We start from the raw sequence: 23,284 nt of genomic DNA, 5'->3' as shown, positions 1-23,284 counted from the left end.
TTTTGGATCTGCCCATGGAAGGTTTCCATTGCTCAGGGTGTTGTTCCTTCTTAGAAAACAGATCAAAAATAGAACTGCCGCCATTGTATTATCTTTTGTACAAACCTATGGCATAAGCATATTAGGAATGCTGTTTACAAGTAGAGTTTGTTGCGCCTCAAAGGAGAAACCTTGGAATTGGGAAGAAGAGCAGAAAAGAGCAACCAAAATAATTGGAGTGCTTAGAATGCCTCCTATAAGACATGGTTATAGTGTTTAGGGAGACTCAGGATTGGCAGAAGGAAATGTTTCTTCATCTAGCACTTAGTAAAACTATGGAATTTGCTTCCAAAATCGGTAAGGACTTAAATGGTGTCAGGAGGGGAATCAAGACAAATTCACAGAGGATAAGACTATTAGTTTCTACAAGGTAGGATGGCAGAGAGTTCAGAAAATATATGTTTTAGACCAGTGTTTCTTAACCTTTGTTACTCGGATGCTTTTGAACTGCAACTCCCAGAAATCCCAGTCAGGATAGCTAGTGGTGAAGGCTTCTGGGAGTTGCAGTCCAAAACTCCTGAGTAACCCAAGGTTAAGAACCAGTGTTTTAGACCAGTGGTTCTTAACCTTTGTTACTCGGATGTTTTTGAACTGCAACTCCCAGAAACCCCAGCCAGCCCAGTTAGTGGTGAAGGCTTCTGGGAGTTGCAGTCCAAAACTCCTGAGTAACCCAAGGTTAAGAACCAGCGTTTTAGACTATAGCCACCGTCCCCAGTGGTTGTGGTGATTGGGGATTCTAAGATTTGTAGTCCAAAAGCAGCTTTTAAAAATGGTGGCTGAATGATGCATTGATTGTTGTGGAATAGCAACAGGAGAGGGCTGCTGCCTTTGCATCCATCCCGCAAGCTTCTCATATGGAAATGTTTGGTTGCTGCTTGAACAGAATGTTGTAGTAAGTAGGGCCATTGGTCTGACCCTGTAGGACTCTTCTAGGCATTCCTATGTTTTCTGTCATGTATCTCCCAATATGGAGATCCTACTTTCCTTAATCTTTTGGGGCACAGTGGTACACAGTCAGCATACATATTTGCTTATTTTTAACCACAGTTTGTTCATTTGTTCTTGGCTTCAGTTCATGTTACACAGGCAGATCCAAGGAAGTTGCCAGGCATAGACTAGTCTGTGTCATAAAAGGCCTGAGGATGGAAACGGACATGCAGGAAGTGCTAAAGAGTGACAGCACATGATTTTGAGATAGATCATACTGTTATACATTACCTTCTCTGTGGTTTGGATGACATCATCATATGCACACTGGAGCCTACGATTTTACTATAAAAAGTAATTAGGTATCATTCTATTCTGAAAATCACTAATAGTTTGGCCACAGGTTTTAAAAAGTAATACTTTCTTTTCACATTATCCCCATGTAACTAAAATTGATATTTTCAAATTTATTTAAAGAAAAACATCAGAATGCTCTGAGCACCTGGCTCATGGTACAAAATGCATTGAACATGCTCCTTGTGCTTACAAATTTAATTTTGAGAAGTTACAGTTATATGGCAAAAGGAATGTAACTACTGTATCTTGATGCTTTAAAAGTCTTGGAAGAAAGAACTACTGTACAAAATAATTAGTTGTTGAAAAAGCATCAGTTATGAGTATTATTTGTAACAAGTTATTTCCGACTTTCTGATATAGATATGCTGTTTATTGTGTTTATTCCACAGTTTGCTCCATGAGCAAATATACCACCATCACTCCAGATATGATATCTGGTTTTTGCTATAAACACATGTGTCGTCTCTCTTACAATTGTTGGGATTCACACACACAGCAGGAATGCTTTTGTAACTTGAGATCTGCACAGTGAATGGTTTCTACCTGCCTCTATCAGCTTGATGGTCCCAGCCCTACACTCAAGAGTCATTTGTAGCCAGGGGAATGGTAGTGATCCACATCATGCATACCAGATGTACTCCTGGAACTGACATTTGTTCCTAGCTATTTCCTGCTTTGCAAATCCTTTGCCAAAACCCCAAATCCATTTTAAAATTTCTCTGAGTTTAGAAATTTGCTTTGTGGTTTGCTGTTACTTAACTGCAGGAAAAGGAAATGCCTAGAAGACCTTTTGCTCGTATGTATTCTTTACCTCACTGCATCATGATCTGCAGGCTCAAATGTAGGCTTAAAAATGAAAATCAGAATCCAAATTCTGCAAGAATATATTTGGAAGAACACACATTTTCCTGGTAATAATGCTTTGTTGCACTGTGGAACATGCAAATACCTCTGCAGAATTTGTAATGTATTCTCTTCTGCTTTCCTCCTAAGATTGAGGATGTTGCTCTGAAATTTATAGAACACAATTGCAGATCAACTGGTACGTTAAGAGTGGAGTCGCTGGAGGTAGAGAGGAAGGATCCGTAATTTTTGAAAATGTACCTGTCGTACCTTGACTTCTAAACTCTTTCTTCCATCTTTATCTGATGCTTAAGCTTCTAGTACATGTTAGGGTGATATGGCTGGTGGGTGTTTTTGGAAGTAATAGTCAATGGTCTGTTAACCGTCACTTAATACCACAGGTGTGGGCGTGGACATAAGGTAGTTCTTTGAAATATGCCTTTAGAGAAATTGAAGCTTAATGGCTTCAGTGAAAGGATGCCAGACATCTGACGTGTCGGCAGCTTGACATTAATATGTTGAAATTACGATATGAATTTGTAATAGAGGGGGATGTTTGTGTTCCCCTCTATTACAATAGAGGGGAAACGTTTGTGTGGAGTATTTGTGTTTAGATAGTCAGCTTGCCAATCAGCCATGCCATTTTCCAGAATAATCCGTTACAATCTCCCCACCTGTTCTGTTTTCGATTTCTTCCCCCAAACAGCCAGCCTGTCAGTGTTCTGTAGCCACTGAGCTTGATCTGACCCTGTTGGATTATTTGGGGATTTTATTTTTCTCTAAGGGACACCTCCCCCCCCCATTTCCTGCTGTTCTTACTTTTTTTTTTTAACATAGATCCATTTGAGAATCCAGTGGCAACTGTGAACCCCTTTTCCCAGAATGAAATGATGTCTCAATAAAATAAATTGACATTGAAAAGGATTTTTTCCATAGAGGAAATCTTTAAAATAATAGGAAGGAAATAGGAGGAGAGAAAATGGCAGTATAGTATAGTAGACAGAAGTTTGTTTTGTTCTGTTCTGGCTTTTTTGCATCCAGTTCACAAAACCTCAGAAGACCACAGGTTAGGATCCCCTGTGGTGGAATTTTGTCCTTCTAAAAGCCTAAGGATTTCTCCAACCCAGTAGATTCCTTGCTTTTCTGGAAGGATCGTGTTCTTTTGGCTTCATAAGGATACAGTGTTTGGAGATGGGCTTCACTATCAGTCTCTTTTGAGGTTTGAAACCGTGAGTTATGAGTGTCTTGGTTCATGTAGCTAATTACCTTCGGGGAATGAGGATGCAACTGAATTTCATTGCAGAAATAACTGTGATTGGTAGAGTTGAAGTTATTTTATTGGTGTAAGGTTTAACATTTTCTAGTTGCTTTTAAATGGCATTTTCAGGCATTTTAGGGACATTTTGATAAAAATTTTAATTCATTGTCTTATTTTCTCCTCGAAAGACTACCAAAAGTAATAGAAAATAACAAGCAATGTAACAAGTAACATATAATTTTTTCGCCACTGTAGTGAGTAGTGATAACAGATCACCTTTCAAACATTGCAATGAGTAATATGAATGATTTACTTTTAAAAAGTAATTCAAATCTCTCAGTATAGAGAATATTGAAAAATCTACTGAGAAAACTTTTGTGACTATGGCATTTTATTCTTAGTGCTGATTTTGTACAAGAGGCAGGCTTTATAGATTATCCTTAGCAGAACTTTTTTTCCTGACAGACTCATGAACAGTTGTGTTTTAGGACACATTTTTTTCCAGAAGCATTGTAAAAAACCTTTCTATTTAACCTCCCATTTTCTTCTTCTTCTTCTTCTTTCATTTTAAAATATGGGCTCCAGGAAGAGTAATATTTACCCAAAGACAGGCAATCCAGCTATCCTCTTATTACAGACTATGACTACATATAACAGCCTGAATGTAGGCTGTTGTCAGAGACAGTGTCAAATATTGGGAAGCGATATATATTTCTTTAGTGCCCTATTCAGAGCTGATAGCATCATCACTTTTATATTAACTAATCAGCAAACATAGTTTTTAGAAGCCATGTTTTTTTTCATAAATCTGTTGTCTCTTAAGATAAATAGGAATGCATATTTTTATTGGGGGTAACTCAAATCTAAAGCCAAATTTTCTGTTTCTAAAATCATTGTAATAATAATACATATATGTGTTTATGTGTGTATCTCTCAAAGCATGGAAGGTGAAACTTCTGGAATAAATTGTGATTTTAAAAGTGCTTTCCAAAGGATTAAAATTTTAGCTGAAATGTTTGCCTGATTCAGTACAAAAATAGGAAATTGTTTTGCGTCTCATTGGACAAAAGCCCAAGCAGTTACATTCCTTGTGGAAAGTGACCAATATTTTAGTCAGGCCTTCCATGAAACATGTGGAAAGTGTACGATAAACTCTTGGAATGATACCCAAAAGCTATAGATCATAGCCATTCTTTGCACTTGTATTTGAAGCCTGAACTTTGTTTCCATGTAATTCTGGATCAACTGAAGAGAGAAATTGGTGTTTGGCTGCCTTGTGTTTCCTTCTCTGTTCTTAGCACGTTGGGACCTTAGTGATGTACAGATTTCCTATATGTTTCCTGTGGAGAATCATTGCTGATGGAGACAAGTATGCACATACTGAAAAATGATTCTATCCAGTGCTTGGCAAAGTTGACTTTTGGACTGCAACTTTCCCAGCCAGGGATTCTAGAAAATAAATGTGAAATATGTCCTTCTCTCAGCACCATACAACTCAAGAAAAGAGATGAGTGTGCAGAGAGCTGAAATGGCTATGGCCACAGAATATTTCAACATCCAGGGACAGCTGTATGCTACTTTAATAATTGGCCATTGTTCAACAAGTTGTAGTAGTATCTGTGTAGAAAGGAAGTCCCTGTTAGCTGTTGGTACTGAACTCTGGAATAAAATAAAGACAATGGATAGCACACCTTTCTTTCATGGTTGAATATTAGGTAGTCTGCTTTACCTGCTTGTGTGATGGCCAAGCGTTCATGACTTGTTTTGCTTTAAAATGTCATTGGCCGGTGCATACTGAGTTTTCTAATTGGGCTGCCTCTCCTCCATCTCCAAACCTATTTTTACCAGAAATCATCCAACAGAGGGATTCTGTTTTGTGAAGGCTGGTGTCCCCAAGGTAAGACTCAGAATCCCTGCTTGGTGCCTTCTGTGAATATCCTAAATATGCAGTGCAAGAGCAGCAGTAGAGTTCCTCAAGAAGATTGTGAAAATATAATCATCCAGGTATTTGTTTCTGCAAATGTAGTTATGCTGTTGCATCTGTTTGAGATCAAATTTAGGCTTGAGACTGAATGAAATCATGAATAATGGGTGCTTACAAGCAATTTGTAATGCAAATGTAAAATTTTATTTACATTCGGTAGAATGTTTATTATCAATAACCATTACTCACTCTCTCTTCTCTCTCTTTCTCTCTCTCTCTGTATATCTATATAGAAAAACAGTCTACCGAAGGCAAATAAAATTTTGGGATGCAAGTAATTGGTTGATCTCTCAGTCTTAGAATATTCCTTCCTCTCCTCCCATTGGTGATGTAAAAGTTTTGGTTGCTTAAAGAGATAACTGTGCTTGCCATGTGGAAGGCATCTCTTTCAGATGAATAAATGAGGAGGAAAGTAGTTGTCCTTTGCTCCTTGGATGACTTTCTGGCTTTTTCCTATGAGGCGTACTTAGAATTGATTTGCTAATAATAGAATCCTAAGAGTTTGGAATTACAACTTCTTGTAACAAGGGAGGACTGCTCAATCGCAAATTTCCTACGGGTTGACCTTGAGGAAAGCCCATAGTCATTGTCGTCATCATTGTGTGCTGTCAAGTCAATTCTGAATTATGGCAGCCCCTTTTTCAGGGTTTTCCAGGTAGAGAGTACTCAGAAGTGGTTTGCTATTCCCTTCATCTGGGCATGCCATGGGGTTGTGCGGCGTGCTCGAGACTACGAAGTCTGGCACTACTCCCAGGAGACACAGTGGGGAAATCAAACACAGCCAGATACCTAAGCCACTGACCTATAGCCCCCTTTTCCCCACAGTCATAGTGTGGAATGGTTACTGTTTAGATTTAAACTCCCAGAGTAGCTGGAATTTGCTCCCATGGTTGTGCTGGCCAGGGAATTCAGGGGATTTTAATCTAAAACAGTAAACATTCCAAGCTCTGGATAGAGCCTTCACATTTCACAAAGGTCCCGGGTACCAAAACATTTCTGTGTTTCCATTTAAAAGGTTTGGTGATTCTGGGTGGGGGAAAATGTCTGCTAGGTTCCTTGGAAAACTGTTGTAAGTCAGATCTGACAGCACTGGGCTAGATGGATTGACTCTGTTTATGATGTCATTGTACTGTATGTTGAGCTGTGCACTGTTGACTGGGTGCCATAGGCCAAAAACAGGCACGCAGAAAGAAAGGGCCCATAGAATGAATTGCTCCAGGTGCCTCAAAATGGGAAGCCAGGGGTACCGTTGACTATGGTTTGCCAGCAGTAGGCTTCCTCATCACTCTTTCTAATCGAGTCTTCCATGGTTATTGCACAGTAGCTCTTCAACTTTACTGAAAACTGCTTGTGTATGACAGAACATGCTTATGCGCTCTTCTTACAAGTCGGTGCTCTCTGCACCTTCTTTCTCCCCTGGAAAGGAGACTGCAATCTGGTTGCCGTGGCGACCTTGGCAGGTTTAAATGAGTAGCTGCACTAAAAAAATGTTGCTTGCATCAAAGTGCATTGATGTTTTAATCTGAGTGGCCATAAATTTCTTTTAAAAGGGCATTGTAGTCTGAGAATTGTTACCAGGATGAAGCACTTTTGCTCCCACTTGGAGGTTGCATCAATGTTTTTGATAGAATTCTAAAGAGGAGGAGGAGGTTCTTTGTTTCAGTTGGAGGCAAAGTGGAATCAAGGTCATGTTAGTCTCAGGCTTTAAAATGGATTAGAAGCTGTTGAATCAGTTAAACCAGGGAACAATTTTCAACTCAAAAGTTCAGCATCTTGTTTTTGCCACAAGCAGTATGGAGTAGCACGTTGCACATACATGGTAAACCTAGTTTCCTGCAGAACCCTAGCTCATCATATGATGTCCAAACCTACATTGTTTGTTTATGGGGCTCAGTATGCCCATTTTCACTCCCAGAGGTTCTCCAGGGGCTGAGGTGGAACATCTGTCCTCTCCGTTCTTGTCTGCTCCTTGTAACAAGATATTACAGGATTTGAACCTGGAACGTTCTGCATGTGAAGCACTGCCCAACTCCTAAGCTATGGTCTTTCCCTCCTCTCTATCCATTCATCATTCAGAACTATCATGTGTGTTAATAATACTGGATTACTGTAATGCTTGCTATGTGCAGCCGTCTATAGAAAGTTTCCGGAAACTTCAGCAGGTCCAAAACACAGCAGCCAGATTGCTGACTGGGACTGGTTACAGGGATCCCATAATCCCCCTGTTACAGTAGCTCCCCTGGCTGCTGATCCACTTCCAGGCTGAATTCAAGATGTTGGTTCTAACTTATAAAGTCCTCAAGAGCTTGGGCCCAAGCTAGTTCAAGAACTGGGTCTCCCTTTATGAGCCTGCTTGGGTGTTAAGGTCATCAGGGGATGCCTAGATTACAAGTGCCTGAACCACCGACACCAATGGGTTTTGTTTTAAATACTGTGATGATAAAATCATTTTTTTTTAAAAAAAAGATGAAGCTTCTATTAGCATACCAATCATGACTGTGCTGTGTTTCCGGTGCTCATTTCCAAATGGACACATTTCAGAGCAAATGGACAAGAAATGGGAGGGCTAGCCTCCAGAAAAAATACCTCCTGTTTTCATGTGTGTACGTGATACTGTCTTTAACATACACAACTGAGGGTGGCTGATAATATTTATTCTGGAACTAATTCAAGATGTCTGCTACCACCAGATCTGCTGACATAAAATCAGAGGGAAGTGGGGCTCAGCCACAGTTTCAGTTCTTTCTGAAGGAATGTTACATTTTTGGAGAGCCAAAAAAAGATTTCCCCAGAGAACCTCTACCTTGATATTAATGTTCAATGGTTCATAGCCCCACACAGTTCAATCAGTGGTATGCATATTACCTAAACACAGGACCAGAGAGAGAGAGAGATTTGCATTAAATTGGTATATTCTGGTTTTTACCTATATATGTAAATTGAGAAATAATTACTGTGCTATAAAAATACAGTACATCTCATTATTCTGTACAAATATCTGCTCAGTCCACTGTCCCAGTGCAAATTGATGGTAGGTAGCTTCAAAGCCTCTGCTTTCCCATCTGTTGATTCTTTACCTATAAACTGAATGTTGGATTGGTTAGGCTGACACCTTTAAGTAGAGCAAAACAAAAGGAACTGGTACATCCATGAAAGTCCAGATTAAAAATGAGAGACGAAGTCTCAGGATGTAGAAAATAGAATCACGCTCTTCATTCTGTATTCTTTAAATGGGCCGTTACAAAGCTCTGACTCAACGCGTTTCGGCAAAGCCTTCTTCAGGAGTTAAGCATAACACAAAACCACACAATAGATTATATTTTTTGAAAGAAAATTCGAAAGATTCAATCTCTAATGTGCGGTTTTGTGTTATGCTTAGCTCCTGAAGAAGGTTTCACCGAAACGTGTTGAGCCAGAGCTTTTTAATGACCCATTCAAAGAATACAAAATAAAGAGCTTGATTCTATTTTCTGCATCCTGAGACTTCATCTCTCATTTATAATCTGGACCTTTAACTAGAGGACTGTTTCATATGGAGTAGGATACATGGTCATAGTGTGTCATTCTTCCTGTTTATTCTTTGCTTGATAATGTATTTGCATTTATACAAGGCATCATTAATGTAAGGGCATTAGTGAGAACAGGCAAAGCCAAGTGCTTTTGCCCTTGTTTTGAAAGTCTGGCAGAATATGTACCTATTTTCAGAAGCAATTAGAGTTCAGCTACATTAGCAACAGGGAGCAACCTAGTCTGGGTCACTGGATTATCTTGGAATGGGGGGGGGGCTTAAATAAATAATTCCTTCCGTTCACATGGAAATTGTTCCTGCAACCCCTGTAGTTGTAATTTAGTCAACTACACGTTGTTTTAGATCGCTTCATTTTGGTTTGTTTGGTCACAGTGTGCCCCTGCCCTTCTTGATCCCTGCCTCCTGACCTCTTCTGCAGTAGCTGTTGGTGGGTTGGGAAACAGCCTGCTTCGGTTTGTTTGCAGGTGGGCATTAATACTGAGGGTTTTGCACATGAGGGTATGGAGTGCCATGTTTCAGCCCACATTTCTCCTTTTTTAAAATTATTTTTTTGGTGACATAGCACTTCTGTGATACAGCACAATAGTACAAAAGTATTTTTAAAAATTCAAGTTCAAATGCCCTTTTCTGACTTCAAAATAGGATGGAGGGTGTTGTCTGCAGTCATGGCCAGACCACATGTACCTCTACACATCGCCAGTGACATGTAGGAAGAACACACACACTTGACCCTACAGTGGAGCAATCTAGATATACAGCAAAAAGAAAATGTGCTTATTTGGACCTGTCCTAATTCAAGTAAATAGTAGGCTCCAACCCTAAAACAATTTGGGATGAATTGGTCCCCAATAGAGATGGATTGGATGCTCTACAATAATGTTGTGTAGTTAGCGGGTTTTTTTTTTACAGTGCTCCCAAACTTTCCAGCAGCATAAATTCTTGTGTAGCTGGCCTTTTCAATTTTTATAGTGCTCTCATTGTCTTTGATTGTATCACATGGTGGCTGATCCTTAAGGGAAAGGACTTAAATTTGCACAAGATTCAATCTGAGTTTTGCTGACACCTCTCCCATCCAAGTGCAACCTTCTGTGCCTTATTGCAAACTATTCTGTCAGGTCCTCTAACTCTTAGAAGCAACCTTTTGAGCTATATTTGGGAGGAGTGGCTTGCAGACATTCAGTCTCCTGGCTTTTGGGAGCATTAGTGCTTTCTCTGATGTAAAACCTCTACCAGATACAATATCCTTATATTTTCGTATCTTAAATTACACCTAATAAGGGAGCACATTGCTGTCTACCTTCTTCATTTAGTTACGTGGTGAGGTCACTCCAACCCAAGAAGCTCAGAAATTAGTACAAGGAACTTTTACCAGCAGGCAATGAAAAAGAGAAAAACAGGACGATTCCTATTTTGAAGTCTGGGGAGATTTTTTCAAAGTTGGGCCCCTGTTTAGCTTGCTCTTATGCTAAAGAGATTCCATAATTATTTGGAGTAAAATGGTCTTGCATCTCAATCATATGCATATTTACTCAGAAGTACCTCACTGGAATTTTGGAGGACGTGTTCATTGGATTTCCTTTGCAGTAGAATGTTTCCTGATCTACCACTTGACGTTCCTGGCAATGATGTGGGGTTTCTGGAAAACGTAGAACTGGAAAAGTTTCTGGAAAAAAATCCAGATAATTTCCCCATTGCTCTAAATAATGTTACTTGATTTAGAATGTTTGGTTTACTGGTTATAGTCAAATATATTCAAAGCTTTATGTGGAAGTTATTTTATTGGAATATTAGTAATGTAAAGAGAATAGCATGTATTTCCCTTGCATTTAAAACAAAATGACAACACCTGAAAGAACACTATTTTTTTTTATTTTTTAGGACACATACTTCTCTCTTATATCAATAGTTTCTTTTGAAGTTGAAGATTCTCTTTAACTAAAGTTAGATATGAGTCTGTGGGCACAGACAACTTACCACATTTTGTCTTGACTACTTATCCTAGTGACTGATTGAGAAGCAAGAGATTTTGCAAAATACTGTAGAAATAAACTTAGCAGTGTAGTTATTTATTGAGGACAAATACGCCATGTGTAAGTCTAGTCTAGGCCCAGGTCAGAAGCCAACTACATATGTAATGCATAGGAAGATGTTGTCATATGTTATTTTTAGTTCCTATGGGAACTGAGCACTAGGGTTTGTCATGCCTTGCCTCCTTAAAATAATAACTTGCAGACATTTGTACACTATATTTTGCCCATCTAACATGATTGTAGTATAACCGCCAGGACAACTATGGATAAATGTAGATATACAGTGTGGAAACGTTTCTTCAGAAAAATATAGCATTGGAAAACTTCTCAGAACATTTCCTACCCCATATCTCTTGATTCCTGGTTTGCACTGTTGGCTTGAGGTGCTATGAGATGGCTGCAGAGGAGCACACACTGAAAAGGATTGCTTTCATGGAAGCAATATCTCTTATAGTAACCCTTCCATCTTCTAGGGAATCGCTCCAGCCTGGTCCCAAAAGTAGAAGCCCTACAACTGGACCAAAAAGGCCCATCTTGGTCACTGATCAGGGTCGGCCTGTAGCACATTTCCCTATGCATTGTATGATCACCAGTTAATAGATTGCACCGGAACACTCCACAAGCAGTCAAAATTATGGCCTGTTTCCTCTTGTGATCACATCCTTAGGCATGTGATATCCAATGTGGTGTAGTGGATAGAGTGATAGACTTGGAACTCAAGATACCTTGGTTAGAATCGCTCCTTGGCCCTGGAAATTCACTGGGGCAGAACTGATAATAATAATGTGCCATTGATTCTAATATATACTGTATTACCCTTTCCAGGGTTTTATAGGTATAGAGTACTCAGAAGATGTTTACCATTTCCTTCTTCTGGAGACATCCTGGATTGTGCATCTTGCTCAAGGCTACACATGATGGTTCTTCTCCTGAGACAGTGGGAACTTGAACTCTTAACCTCTAGTTCCACAGCTAGATACCTGTCACTGAACTGTCCAACCAACACTCCTTAAATATCTCATTTAACTTGAAAGGCAATAAGGGTCACTATAAGTTAGTTCTGACTTGACAGCATATAACACATACATAGGCATCCCTAACTCTGTATAAAACCAGGCTGCATCTATGCCTCTAAATTACAGGTTAGCCAGACGTCTAAATAGACATGGCTGTTATTTTGTTTGTTTGTTTGTTCACAATAAAAGTGAAACAAAACTGCAGGATTCTCTGATTATTTAGTAATTACAATGTATGTGATAGGTGAAAATGGGTATGGATTTAAGAAATAAAATTTGTATTTTGTTTCTCTGCATAATTGGAAGTCAATTCAAAATAAATATTTTAGCTACTTTATTTATTGTATAAACCCTACGTCCATGTGCCATATATTTTCTGTACATGTTTTAGGTTCTTGCTTGTAATACAGTGTTTCTGTGAGTCTTTTTATGCCTTGGGATGTTCACTTCTCAAAGCAATCATCCTAAGAAAGCTATCTGGTAAGAAAGGATAACATCCACTTAATTTTAACATTGCTATTGTTCTTGACTACATTTTGATTGGTTTGTCTGATGCACAAAAAATTCTTTGGTCATCTCTTTCTCTCTCTGAATGCCTATTGTGAGCAGGAGCAATCCAGGGTCACTGCCCTTTAAAGACTGCCAGTCAGATCTCGGGAGAGAAAGGATACGTTAGAATTGCCAGTGATGAGAAAATGTGGTTAAGGAAGCAAACAGTTTTCAATTGAAAAATTACAATTCTATTGGAAGTGCTCTTCATTTTAACTTTCCTTCAAAGAACAGTCTTAGGAAAGAGTTATTCTGTCTCTGCCTGCAGGAAGAACTGGCTGAAAATTTGGGGTTTGGAGAGGAAAAGCAAAGCATGACACAGCTGTTTAAAAATAGACTCCAAATGTTAATAAATATCAGTATTTGCAAATGTAATGTGACACAGGATTACGTTCTTAAAATGCTGGGGGTGGGATGTTCCAAAAAAGCATATTGTGTGCATGTAAGTAAAGCAATTTTGAAAAAGCGTGACTGTGTGATCCCTTTCAGAACAGTGGACATTGCATTGAAGTAGGGTAGGGAATATATGTTCTTGGTAACTGCTGGACTGCCAGCCTTACCATGCCTCACCATTGAGCATGCTGGTTGAGATTGATGGAAGCTGTGGTTCAGCAATGTCTTGAGAGCTACACTTTCCCCACCATGGTAATGAAGAATTCAAAGCAGTTATTAGAAGAGCAGGGATGGACCAAGCTGTTTACTGTAGGGAGTGATCAAGGATCATCCTTATCTCCCTCCTACATGTACAGAAATCCAGCAAGCAGCTAAACAATATTTCCATACCAGTTATGAAACCATCACCTGTGCATATGAAGGAAGTGCAGGGCAGCCACTATAGCACACCTAGCTCTTTATTCCCCTGCCCCTTTCGAAGCATCAGCCACCCAGGAGATTGACCTAAGCTGGCTCTGTTGAAAAATGCAAGAGGATGAGGAAGAAAGGTATAAGTTTGTGACATGTCTGATGTGCCCATGTAGAATGTAGTAAAGGGCACTTTCGAGGCCTGTTGCTGAAGATAACTGTTGATAGGAATAATTATTAGTATTTCTTGACACTTCAAAGACAAGCAGACAGAAGTATACACTGTATTTTCAATATTTCAGTTGCTTTGTTTTGCTTATCTTAGGGCATGCATTATCTCTGTGTCTTATTTGATATGTCACAGTTTCTCCTTCTCTAGAATGATCTTGTTGTACACTTCTAACTAAGGATGGTTTGTAGGTGGAGGGTGGGAGTGACCACGTGACCCACCTATACCTATAACACTTTCTAAAGTTTTATCAAACTAATATTTATTGAGACTCTTCTTAACTTGATATACTATGTTTGCATTCATGGGCCTTATATTTTAGCATAACTGTAGTGTGTGTAATTTGTAAAGAATTTGGAATGAAAGTTGTTCCTTTGATTCTCTGCAGATGGTAGTAGACAGGAAGAAGCTGAAGGTGAACTTAGTGAGGAAGAACATTGGTTTGGAAACTCTTCAGAAACTCTGTCTGAAGCATCTTATGGAGAAGTCCAGGAGAACTTCAAGTTATCCTTTGAGGACAGAATCCAAGAACAGTCCACCTCTCCAGACACTTCTTTGGGTAGTGCAACTCCAAGCAGCAATACATTGGAGTTGGCTGCTGTTGAGAATGAGGCTCTACGAGATGTATTACAGAACAAAGACCATCTCTCCCCTGGTGTGTCTTCTGTATGTGAAGATGACACTCCTGGCCCAAATAAGCCCCTGAGTAGTAACCTGAGACGTCTGCTGGAGGCTGGTTCTCTCAAGCTAGACACTTGTATTACAGTTAACGGCAGGGTTGAGTCACCTGTAAACCTTGGCTCGAATCTCTCCTTTTCTCCATCTACCCATCATGCTCAGCAGCTAAGTGTCCTTGCTAGAAAGCTTGCTGAAAAACAGGAACAAAACGACCAATTTGGTGCAAACAACCGGTTTATATGGAATCAAGGCAAGTGGTTGCCCAACTCAACGCCACCTTGTGGCTTATCTCCAGATTCAGCAATCCTAAAATTGAAAGCAGCAGCTAATGCAGTCCTTCAGGACAAGTCCCTTTCTCGAACTGAAGATCCAATACGGTTTGAAACTTTTTCATCGCCATTTAGTTCCCAGTCTGCCAGCTCCACCTTAGCTGCGTTATCAAAGAAAGTCAGTGAAAGAAGCATGACTCCTGGGCAGGACCACCCACCGCCAGCCAGCTCTTTCCTTTCTCTCGCCTCAATGACTTCTTCAGCAGCCTTACTCAAGGAGGTTGCGGCTAGAGCTGCAGGCAGTCTTTTGGCTGAGAAGAAAAAGTCGCTGGTTGCAGAGGATCCCCTGCAGCTTTCAGACACGAAACAAGAGAAAGTGTCTCCACCACAGTCTTTGGAATTACTGTTACTCCCAGCCCCTAAAGGAAGAGCTTCTAAAACCACTAACCCAGGTATGGGCAGTTGTTTTGCTGTAGATTTAGACCAGTGGTTCCCAAACTTTTTGGTATCGTGCCTCATTTTTTATTTCAGATAAACCCTCCTGCTTCCACACTACCTTTATTTTCATTGAAACCCTTTTAACAAGAAGTCTAATTCATAATTTTACAATAAAAATAAATACAAAAAATACCATAATAAAACTATTTTAAAGTAAAAATAAGCACAAAGTTATTCTCAACTTCTCTAGCATCCACCACAGAGATGTGTTAAAGTTGTGTGTCTGTCTGTCTGTGTCTCCTCATACATCTTTGAAGTTTCTTCACCCTCCTAACAAGCCACACACATGCACACACATGCACACACTATTTGGGAATCCATGATTTAGAGTATCTTTTCCCATCTTCATTCCTGCATTGTGTCCATGTTTTAAGAAAACAAAATTAAAGAAAAGTTCTGTATATAGTAGGTCAGAAGTGAGACTTTCCCCAAGTATGAGGAGAAAGTAGTGTTTAATACAGTTCTTTCTGTGTTCTGAACACATTGCCCATATTGAATTTGGAACATTTTTATATAATATATATTCATGTGGGAGAGCAAATAACTCTCGGTGGGAAGCACACAATAGTAGTGAATGTGTTTTGCTGTTTTAATTAAGCCACGGTATATCTTAGATTCTATGTTTTCATCATAGACACATAAAAATAATGTGGTCAGCTGGGATAAGAACTCTTGTGTTTCTTTGTTACATATTTGTGCTGCCTTTCTCAGACAAAAATGGTTTAGTTCCTTCCCTGCTGTTTTTCCTCACAGCTAGGTGGGGTGGGGTGTGCTGAATTGGAATGGCTGTCCCAAGATCATCCAGTGAACTTTGTGGCTGGCTGGGAATTTTAACCTGGCCCTCTTGCTTAACTAATTAGTAAACCGTTTTGGTCACCATGTGGTCTGTTATTTTTGATAAAGATTTTCTGTAGAAGTATGAACATGCCTCATGATTGAGAAAAGTAGTATAGCTGACAGCCAAATTCCGAGAGTGCCTCTAGTCAGTAAAGTGTCAAGGAGAAGCCTGAATTTTTTTTTGTTTGTTTTACTTATTACATGTATAGCCTGTTTGTTTCTTTTAGTTCCAGGGGGTTGAAAACAACTGGCATGGGAGTCTCCCAGCCAATGATCTTACAATGCCATATGAGATGACCTTCTGCTATAGAGCTGTTTTCTGCTTTTTGCTCAAGGATAAGCAATCTGCTTTTTGCCCTCCAGATGTTTTGACTAAAAGATCTGTTAGCCTCTGACAGCGTGGCCACTGGCCAACAGTTGTCGCATGAAACATGGAGAGCACCAGTTGCCTACCCCTGCTTTAGACCACAGCTATTCTCTCACTGCTTAGCTATCTCTTTTTTTCAGGCATTACATTTTACATTCTGGGCCTGAGTCATTATCTATTTTGTCCCTCTCTAGCTTTGTGAGATTTAAAAAATCTCACCAGACAATCTTACATAATGGCTGTATTACTGCTTCCACTCCTCCTTCCTTACCTGTTCCACCACTTCAAGTCCTCATTGATCTCTCCCTCCTTCTCTCCCCTCCTCTCTTTTTACTCACCAGAGAGATTGATGAGTATACCCTGACGTTTCTAGTAACTGCAGGATATGCTTTCTCTCTGGACCTCACAAAATTTCTGAAGCAGTAGAGCAGAATTAGGCAATGTGGCCTTCCAGAAGTTAATTGGACTGCAGCTCACATCAGCATTTGCTAGCCTAGTCTGTGATGAGAGACCATGAGAGCTGCAGTCTGTCCTCTCGAGAGCATCATGTTGCCTACCCCTGTAGAAGGAGTATATATATTTGCAAAGCCTTCGAGGCCATTCATTATTAGGAGAAGGTATGTGTCAGTTTCTGGTTGGGTCCTTGCTTCAGTGGAGGTGAGGTGAATGGATTGTCCAGTTAATGGAAGAGTTGAATCTGATTTCCATTCCATTAGACATGGAAAGTTTAAGGGCTTTCTGTATGCAGTAACACCCAACGCAAATGGACAGTGTCACCTCTGGAGTCTGCTAAATGCAGAGCTCAGCATGTAAAGTTCTTGTATTGCAAGTCTCCAAATGTAGACATCCCAATTTGTATATTATGCAATTCTTTGCTGTTTTATGCAAATCACTCATATTAATTATGCACTTAATTGTTGTCATTTTATCTGTTCCTGGGAAGCATAATAAAAAATGAAGTAGGAAGAGTGAAATGATCTGGGAAGGGCTATAGACAAGTACTAGAACACACATTTTGCATCCAGAAGTTTCCAGGTTTAATCCCTGGAATCTCCAGGTATGGTACTGAACAGCTATTGCCAGTTGTCAGTACTGTGGAAGTCAGAACAATAATCTGATTCAGAATTGTGTCTTCTTATATCCTGATATTTTCTGGCTATTGGCTCATGCCAGAATATAATGATCTATCTCAGCCCTTGGGGCTGGCCATTTATTATTGGTAAGAGATGTAGCTTGTTGTTTAGTCTTATTGTCTTTGCTTTTGCTGCTTCAGTGTAAATGGCTTCTTTGTTTATGAACTGAGTGCATTTGTGTCACCTCTGTGTTAATTATAATTTCACAGACATTCTTTCTGTAGATTTTCCATTGTCCAAGGAAATAAGTAAACGAAGGCTTAAAGCTGGTTGTCAATCCCAGCTAGAGTAAGACCCATTGTATCAGTGGAGACTGAATAAACCAACACTTGTATGAACGCCATTGTTATAGTGGGTCTTTTCCGGTTAGCACTAACCTGTAGACTAAGGTTAGCAAAACAGACTTTTGAACTGCTGGAAATGAAGATATGATTCTATGTTCTACAATAATATGAACCTCATATTTTTGTGTCTTCTGAAATAATGTTAGTTTGAAAATAATTAGTGCGTAACATTAAATTGTTTAACCAATTTTCCTGGATTTTAAAGCATTTTTCCAGTCTAAAAACTTTGAGAAATGATCATTAGGACTGATTTCCTGAGTGAACACTGCAGCATACCCAAGGAGCAACATTTAATGTTTATTGCATGTAACAAATGCAGTATTGGCAGCTTGTCTGCTGGCTCTGTTGCAATGAACTTTCTAATAACCACAATTCTTTTTCAAGATCGACAAATGCTGGAGCTCAAAGGGAGCAGTGAGGATAGCACCATACACTTTCAGATCCCTATGTAAACATTCATGAAAGAAAGATAGTGCCCAGCATGCAGGTCTGCTCCTTTACTAACCCCAGATTGGACACTGCCATACATAATATGGAGTGAGCTTTTACATTTTTGTTCAGTTGTTTCTTATCTTGCACGCTGATTTGTATGTCTCTTGTCAGAAGAGAGGGATAAATCTCATAAATCAAAATAATTTCAAATAGGATAAGAAAAAAATTTATTTAAACTTCCATCTGAAGAAATAACTAAAGTCAGCAAAATAAAAGTAACTATTTTTTAAGCCATCATAATATACTTTGTTGTTTTGGTTGTAACAGATTAACACTGCTATTCCATGTTGGTTGAAGAACTCCTTTCTGAATCACAAACAGAGCCATCAAAGTTGGAGGAGCTGCTTGCATTTTTCCAAGAAAACACATTTATTATCAGCAAGCCAGTAACCCACTCCATGCGTTACAAGTGTGCAGAGCTTGAAAAAAATTACTCTTATTTGGACTATGGACTCCCAGTGAAGTCTGGAAGTTGTAGTTCTGAAAAATTAACCTTTCCAAGCTGTGCTTGAATGAAAGGATAGATTGCATTCAAAAGGGTAGTGGGATCATGGCTTTAGCCACTTCCCAACATTGTGTTTCTGCAGACACCTGTATACATCAACAGTATGGCTGAAGGTGTAGTCTTGGTGTTGATTTAAGTGCAGTTTGCTCATTCACATGAGTAATGTATGCGTTGAGCTCATCAAGGGTGTGGTCTTTCACATTTTCAGATTCCAGCTTCCCGAATTCGCAAAAAGTTCCCTCAGGTAGTATCCTGGGAAATGCAGCCAAAATATTAGAAATCAACAGACCAGCTTTCCTTACCTGTATTGGGGACCTCATTGCCATGGTTCTCCTTTCAGAGAGAATGATGTTGCCCCAGTGCTTTCTGAGATTTGCAGCCATCCATGGGATTCCTAGGGCTTCGTGGGAGGGCTAGTCTTTTGGGAGGAGTCCTCTGTAGAATCCAATAGGCATGGTTCCTAAAGGAATCTAGGTCTGATTTCATTGATGCAGTGTTTGCAGAATTGTGGATATGAATCATTCAATAGGGTTACTTCTAAATAAATTTTTCTTACCCTTTCTATTTTTGGATATTTCAGGATTTTTGCCATATATCGTTAGACTGAAGTATAGATTGGAATCTTTCTCTTTGCCCACTTGTTCTGTAGTTAGAAGTTGGATGGCACTTTCCTCTGGCAAATACACAACATTTCTCTGGCATTTACAGTATTTGCTTAGGGGAAAGTACTGTTTTAATCACATTTAAAAACTGGATGTGAAAGGTGCCAGCTTCTGTATGATCAGTTATCATTCTGTCATCTAAAAACCTCTGGTGGATGTGCTTTTGGAGAGTCAGGATAAAATGCCAAAGAACATTAATTCTATTGTTTAAAAAGCAAGTTGTGGCTACCTGGCTGGAGATGAATGTTTGTAAGTCATAATGACTTCTGTGGGATCTGTCCCTGAGCAGTATATACAGCAGGGAGACAGATATGTGCTTGCAGGGCCACATGTGTCCCTCAAAAGCATTCCTGCGATTCCCAGATTCCAAAATGCCAACGTCGTTTTTAATTTCAACAGTTTTGCCATTGTTTGGCCCATGCGCACGTCCACCTGGAGAAAGTCAAAGCTGGAAAGCTTCAGGGCCCCAGGGTAGGCCAAATTCCAGCCTACCTTCCTGTTACAAAAGTAAATGGCCCTGGTACTTGTTGCAAGTTGAGCACAATTTAGGTGTGGGTTTGGCAAATAGAACTCCCAGAATGGAGAATTCTCAGATTTGGATTTCAATACACACTCTCGAACCATATCCATGAATGGCACATTCTTACCCCCAACTAGTTCTTTGTTATCAAAATAGATCACCAGAGGAAGAGCATCTAGATTCTAGATTCTAGAGGAAGGGCTTCAGGGTGCAGTGTTTAAACAGCAGTACTACAGTAAAAAACAAACAAACCCTCTGCTCCCAACCTGCATTCAATCCTAGCGGATTCAGGTAACCAGCCCAAGGTTGACTCAGCCTTTCATCCTTCCAAGGTTGGTAAATTGAGTACCCAGCTTGCTGGGGGAAAGGGGCAAATGTGTAGACTGCATAATTATATTGTAAATCACCTGGAGAATGCTTTAAGTGCTATGAGGCAATATATAAGCAACATGCTTTAGAGGGCACTACAAGGGCTCTTTAATTTTTTAATTTTTTTTAATTCCAAAGAAAAACATTTGGGGGATGGACAGGAGCAGACATAGTCTTCCAAGATCTGGGACAGATGTGTGTGGTCCTCTGGAGATTGCCTACCCTAGTAAAAATGATTGCATTTTGTTTGAAAAGAGTCACAGGCCACCACGACTTTAAGCAAGAAGTACAGAGTGACATGGAAATCCCTTTAATTGCTACATTCTCCTTGCAGTAGACCAAAAATATGAAGAACTAAAACTCTGATGATTCACAGCCTCCAGACTAAGTACATATATTAAGAAGTAAGCCCTGCTAAATGACATAGGGTTGACCTTGGTCTAGTGGAAAAAACAACTAAGATGTGGGTGTTGCGTATAGCATGTTCTGCTGATAAAGTCTGTATCACACATTTTAAAAATTCCTGTATTTATTTGTATTAGAAAGATTAGCATTCTGGGCTAATGATACCGAAATTCAAGCAACTAGAATATTTAGTATTGTACTTCAGTCTCTACTACGTACTACAGTTGGTGCTATTGCAGCTACTAGTCAACTTATTTATTTATTTAATTCTAACTAGCACCATTAGTGTATGTTAGGTATTGTACAGAGTGCAGGAATGATATAATTCCTAGTTAAATGGCTTACAGTTTGTTCACTTATAGATGCACAAAACCGGGATGGCAGAAAAGATCAGGGTTTCACATTAAGAAAAAGGGAACACTATTATTTTAGAGTCAAATTGCAGTGGAGGTTGGAGGGAATATGAGGAGTGGAATGGTCTTTAGAAAAGACAGCTGCTCTGATCCTTGGGATGGGAAGATACACTTGAATGTATGAAATAATAGAAACCAGAGAGTAAAAAGAGTAGTAAATCCATTTATTGCGGGCATGTCTTCAGTACCTTATACTGTAGTTCCACATCCCAAGTTGCAGAATAAATTAAATAGGGAAATGTATGCAAATCTGCTTTAATTTAAATATTTTACGCAGGTTTCTGAATTCACTTGTTTTAGCATAGGATGCTTGGCTGCAAGTCATATCTATTTAAGAGCACACATGATCCTTCCAGTAAGCCTCAAGGAAAGCCAGGTGCAGAACATCTGTGCCCTTGCCAAACAGTATGCAGTAGGAAATTGCAAGGTCATTAAGTGTTTTTCACTGCATTTTAGTCACCAGAAATATTGACATTTGAGTTCTTAAGTATGAAAGAAATGGCTGAGGAATATGTTAGGGAATGAGCAATAATATTGCCCAACAATCACAAAAAATATGCAACAGACTATAGCAATTTTGGAAAAAGGTATCTTTTCAGCAGTCACAGAAATGTTTACTGCTTGTGTGGCAACACTGAATCGTGTCTGGACCTGATAATGGATTGGATGAGGGTTAATAAATTGAAACTTCCAGTCTAACACTGGAAGCCCAGGTGGACTTGGTGGCCAGAGGCGCCTTCCTTCAGCTGTGGAAATTATACCAGCTATGGCCCTACATGGACGAGCGGAGTATCATGACAGTTACACACGCACTGGTAACATCTCGCATAGATTACTGCAATGCGCTCTACGTGGGGCTGCCTTTGAAGATGGTCCGGCAACTGCAGCTGGTCCAGAATCGAGCTGCGTAGCTGGTGAGTGGTGGGGCCGCTAGGGAACATATCAAGCCGATTCTGTTTAAGTTACATTGGCTACCAGTTGCTGCCCGAGCCCAATTCAAAGTGCTTGTTTTGACGTTTAAAGCTCTAAATGGCTTGGGCCGTGGATACCTGAAGGACCGCCTCCTTCCATATGAACCTACCCGGCAGTTAAGATCTAACCAGGGGGCCCTTTTGAAAGAGCCATCCCTTAAGGAGATAAGAGGGAGGGCTTGTAGACAAAGGGCCTTTTCGGCAGCTGCCCGCAGACTATGGAATGCCCTCCCGACTGAGATTCATCTGGCGTCGATGCTGATGACATTTTGGCGCCAGGTCAAAACCTTCCGGTTCCAGAAGGCTTTTAACTGAAATAGTATCAGCTGTGGGTCTGATGGCAATTTTTAGAATATATATTTTAATTGCATTTTAATTATTTTGCCCTTTTATTTTGCCTTTTTATTGTATTTTAATTGCTGTAAGCCGCCCAGAGACCTTCGGGTAGTGTGGGCGGCATATAAGATAAATAAATAAATAAATAAATAAATAAATAAATAAATAAATGTTCTCATAAGAGGACTTGAGTTTTACAGTGTAATGTCAGATGACTGATTATGTCAGCTCAGTGGGCCAAATTTGCTCTTCCTCTTATCAGCTAAGGTTTAACCTGACAATTGCCCTACAAAAGGTTGCAATTTTAACTATCTCCTTTTTAACCCAAGTTTGGTAACCTTTCAATAACCTCTGACAGATGTGTTTATAAAACAAACATTTGCTTTATAAACAGGCTTATTTTGATATAAGCCAAGCCATAGATTCCCATTATGAGAATGGGTCCAGGTACACGTTGGGTTTTTGTTTTCTTTCTACTCTTCTAGGGAGCCTAGAGTAATTTGAGAATTACTCTAAATGAGAAGAATTTGTAAATGAGAAGAAATCTAGAAACTTTCTCTTCTGTTTTTTGGGTTTTTTTTTAATTAACTGCAGCTTGACCCAGATACGTAAATTCTGGATTGTATTATTTATGCCTATTGGAGAGCCTTGCTTCTGCTAACCATATTTGAGATTAGCCATAGTATTGTGCTTGAAAGATAAACTGACCCTTGGGCAGTCTGAAGTGCAAGATTATATTCTCTGTATGGCTGCCCCTGAAGCAAAGATGAATGTACATGAGTTGAAGGCTTGTCCTAGCATTTTTTCATAATGCAAACCACAGTTTAGTGATCAGTTTGTGAGGTATAGGACACAAGCCTGATTTGAAATTACATATTTTGACCTATTGGGCCACTTCAGAAATAATGAAAAAAACATGATGT

General features: G+C 39.6%; 1 protein-coding gene across 8 annotated transcripts in view; it reads left to right on the top strand.

Moving 5' to 3' along the window:
• Positions 1-23,284, top strand: part of ZNF827 (zinc finger protein 827) — a 132,501-nt gene that overhangs the window by 19,167 nt on the left and 90,050 nt on the right. For all 8 annotated transcript variants that reach the window (XM_073001599.2, XM_020783029.3, XM_020783028.3 and 5 more), the window contains exon 2: positions 13,951-14,961. In XM_073001599.2, the coding sequence (XP_072857700.2) occupies positions 13,951-14,961 (1,011 nt within the window). The remainder of the gene's footprint in view (positions 1-13,950; positions 14,962-23,284) is intronic.

Source organism: Pogona vitticeps, chromosome 5 (assembly GCF_051106095.1).
Source record: "Pogona vitticeps strain Pit_001003342236 chromosome 5, PviZW2.1, whole genome shotgun sequence".
Classification (NCBI taxonomy): domain Eukaryota; kingdom Metazoa; phylum Chordata; class Lepidosauria; order Squamata; family Agamidae; genus Pogona; species Pogona vitticeps.
Note: the sequence above shows the minus strand (reverse complement) of the source record. Positions and strands in the feature narration are given on the sequence as shown.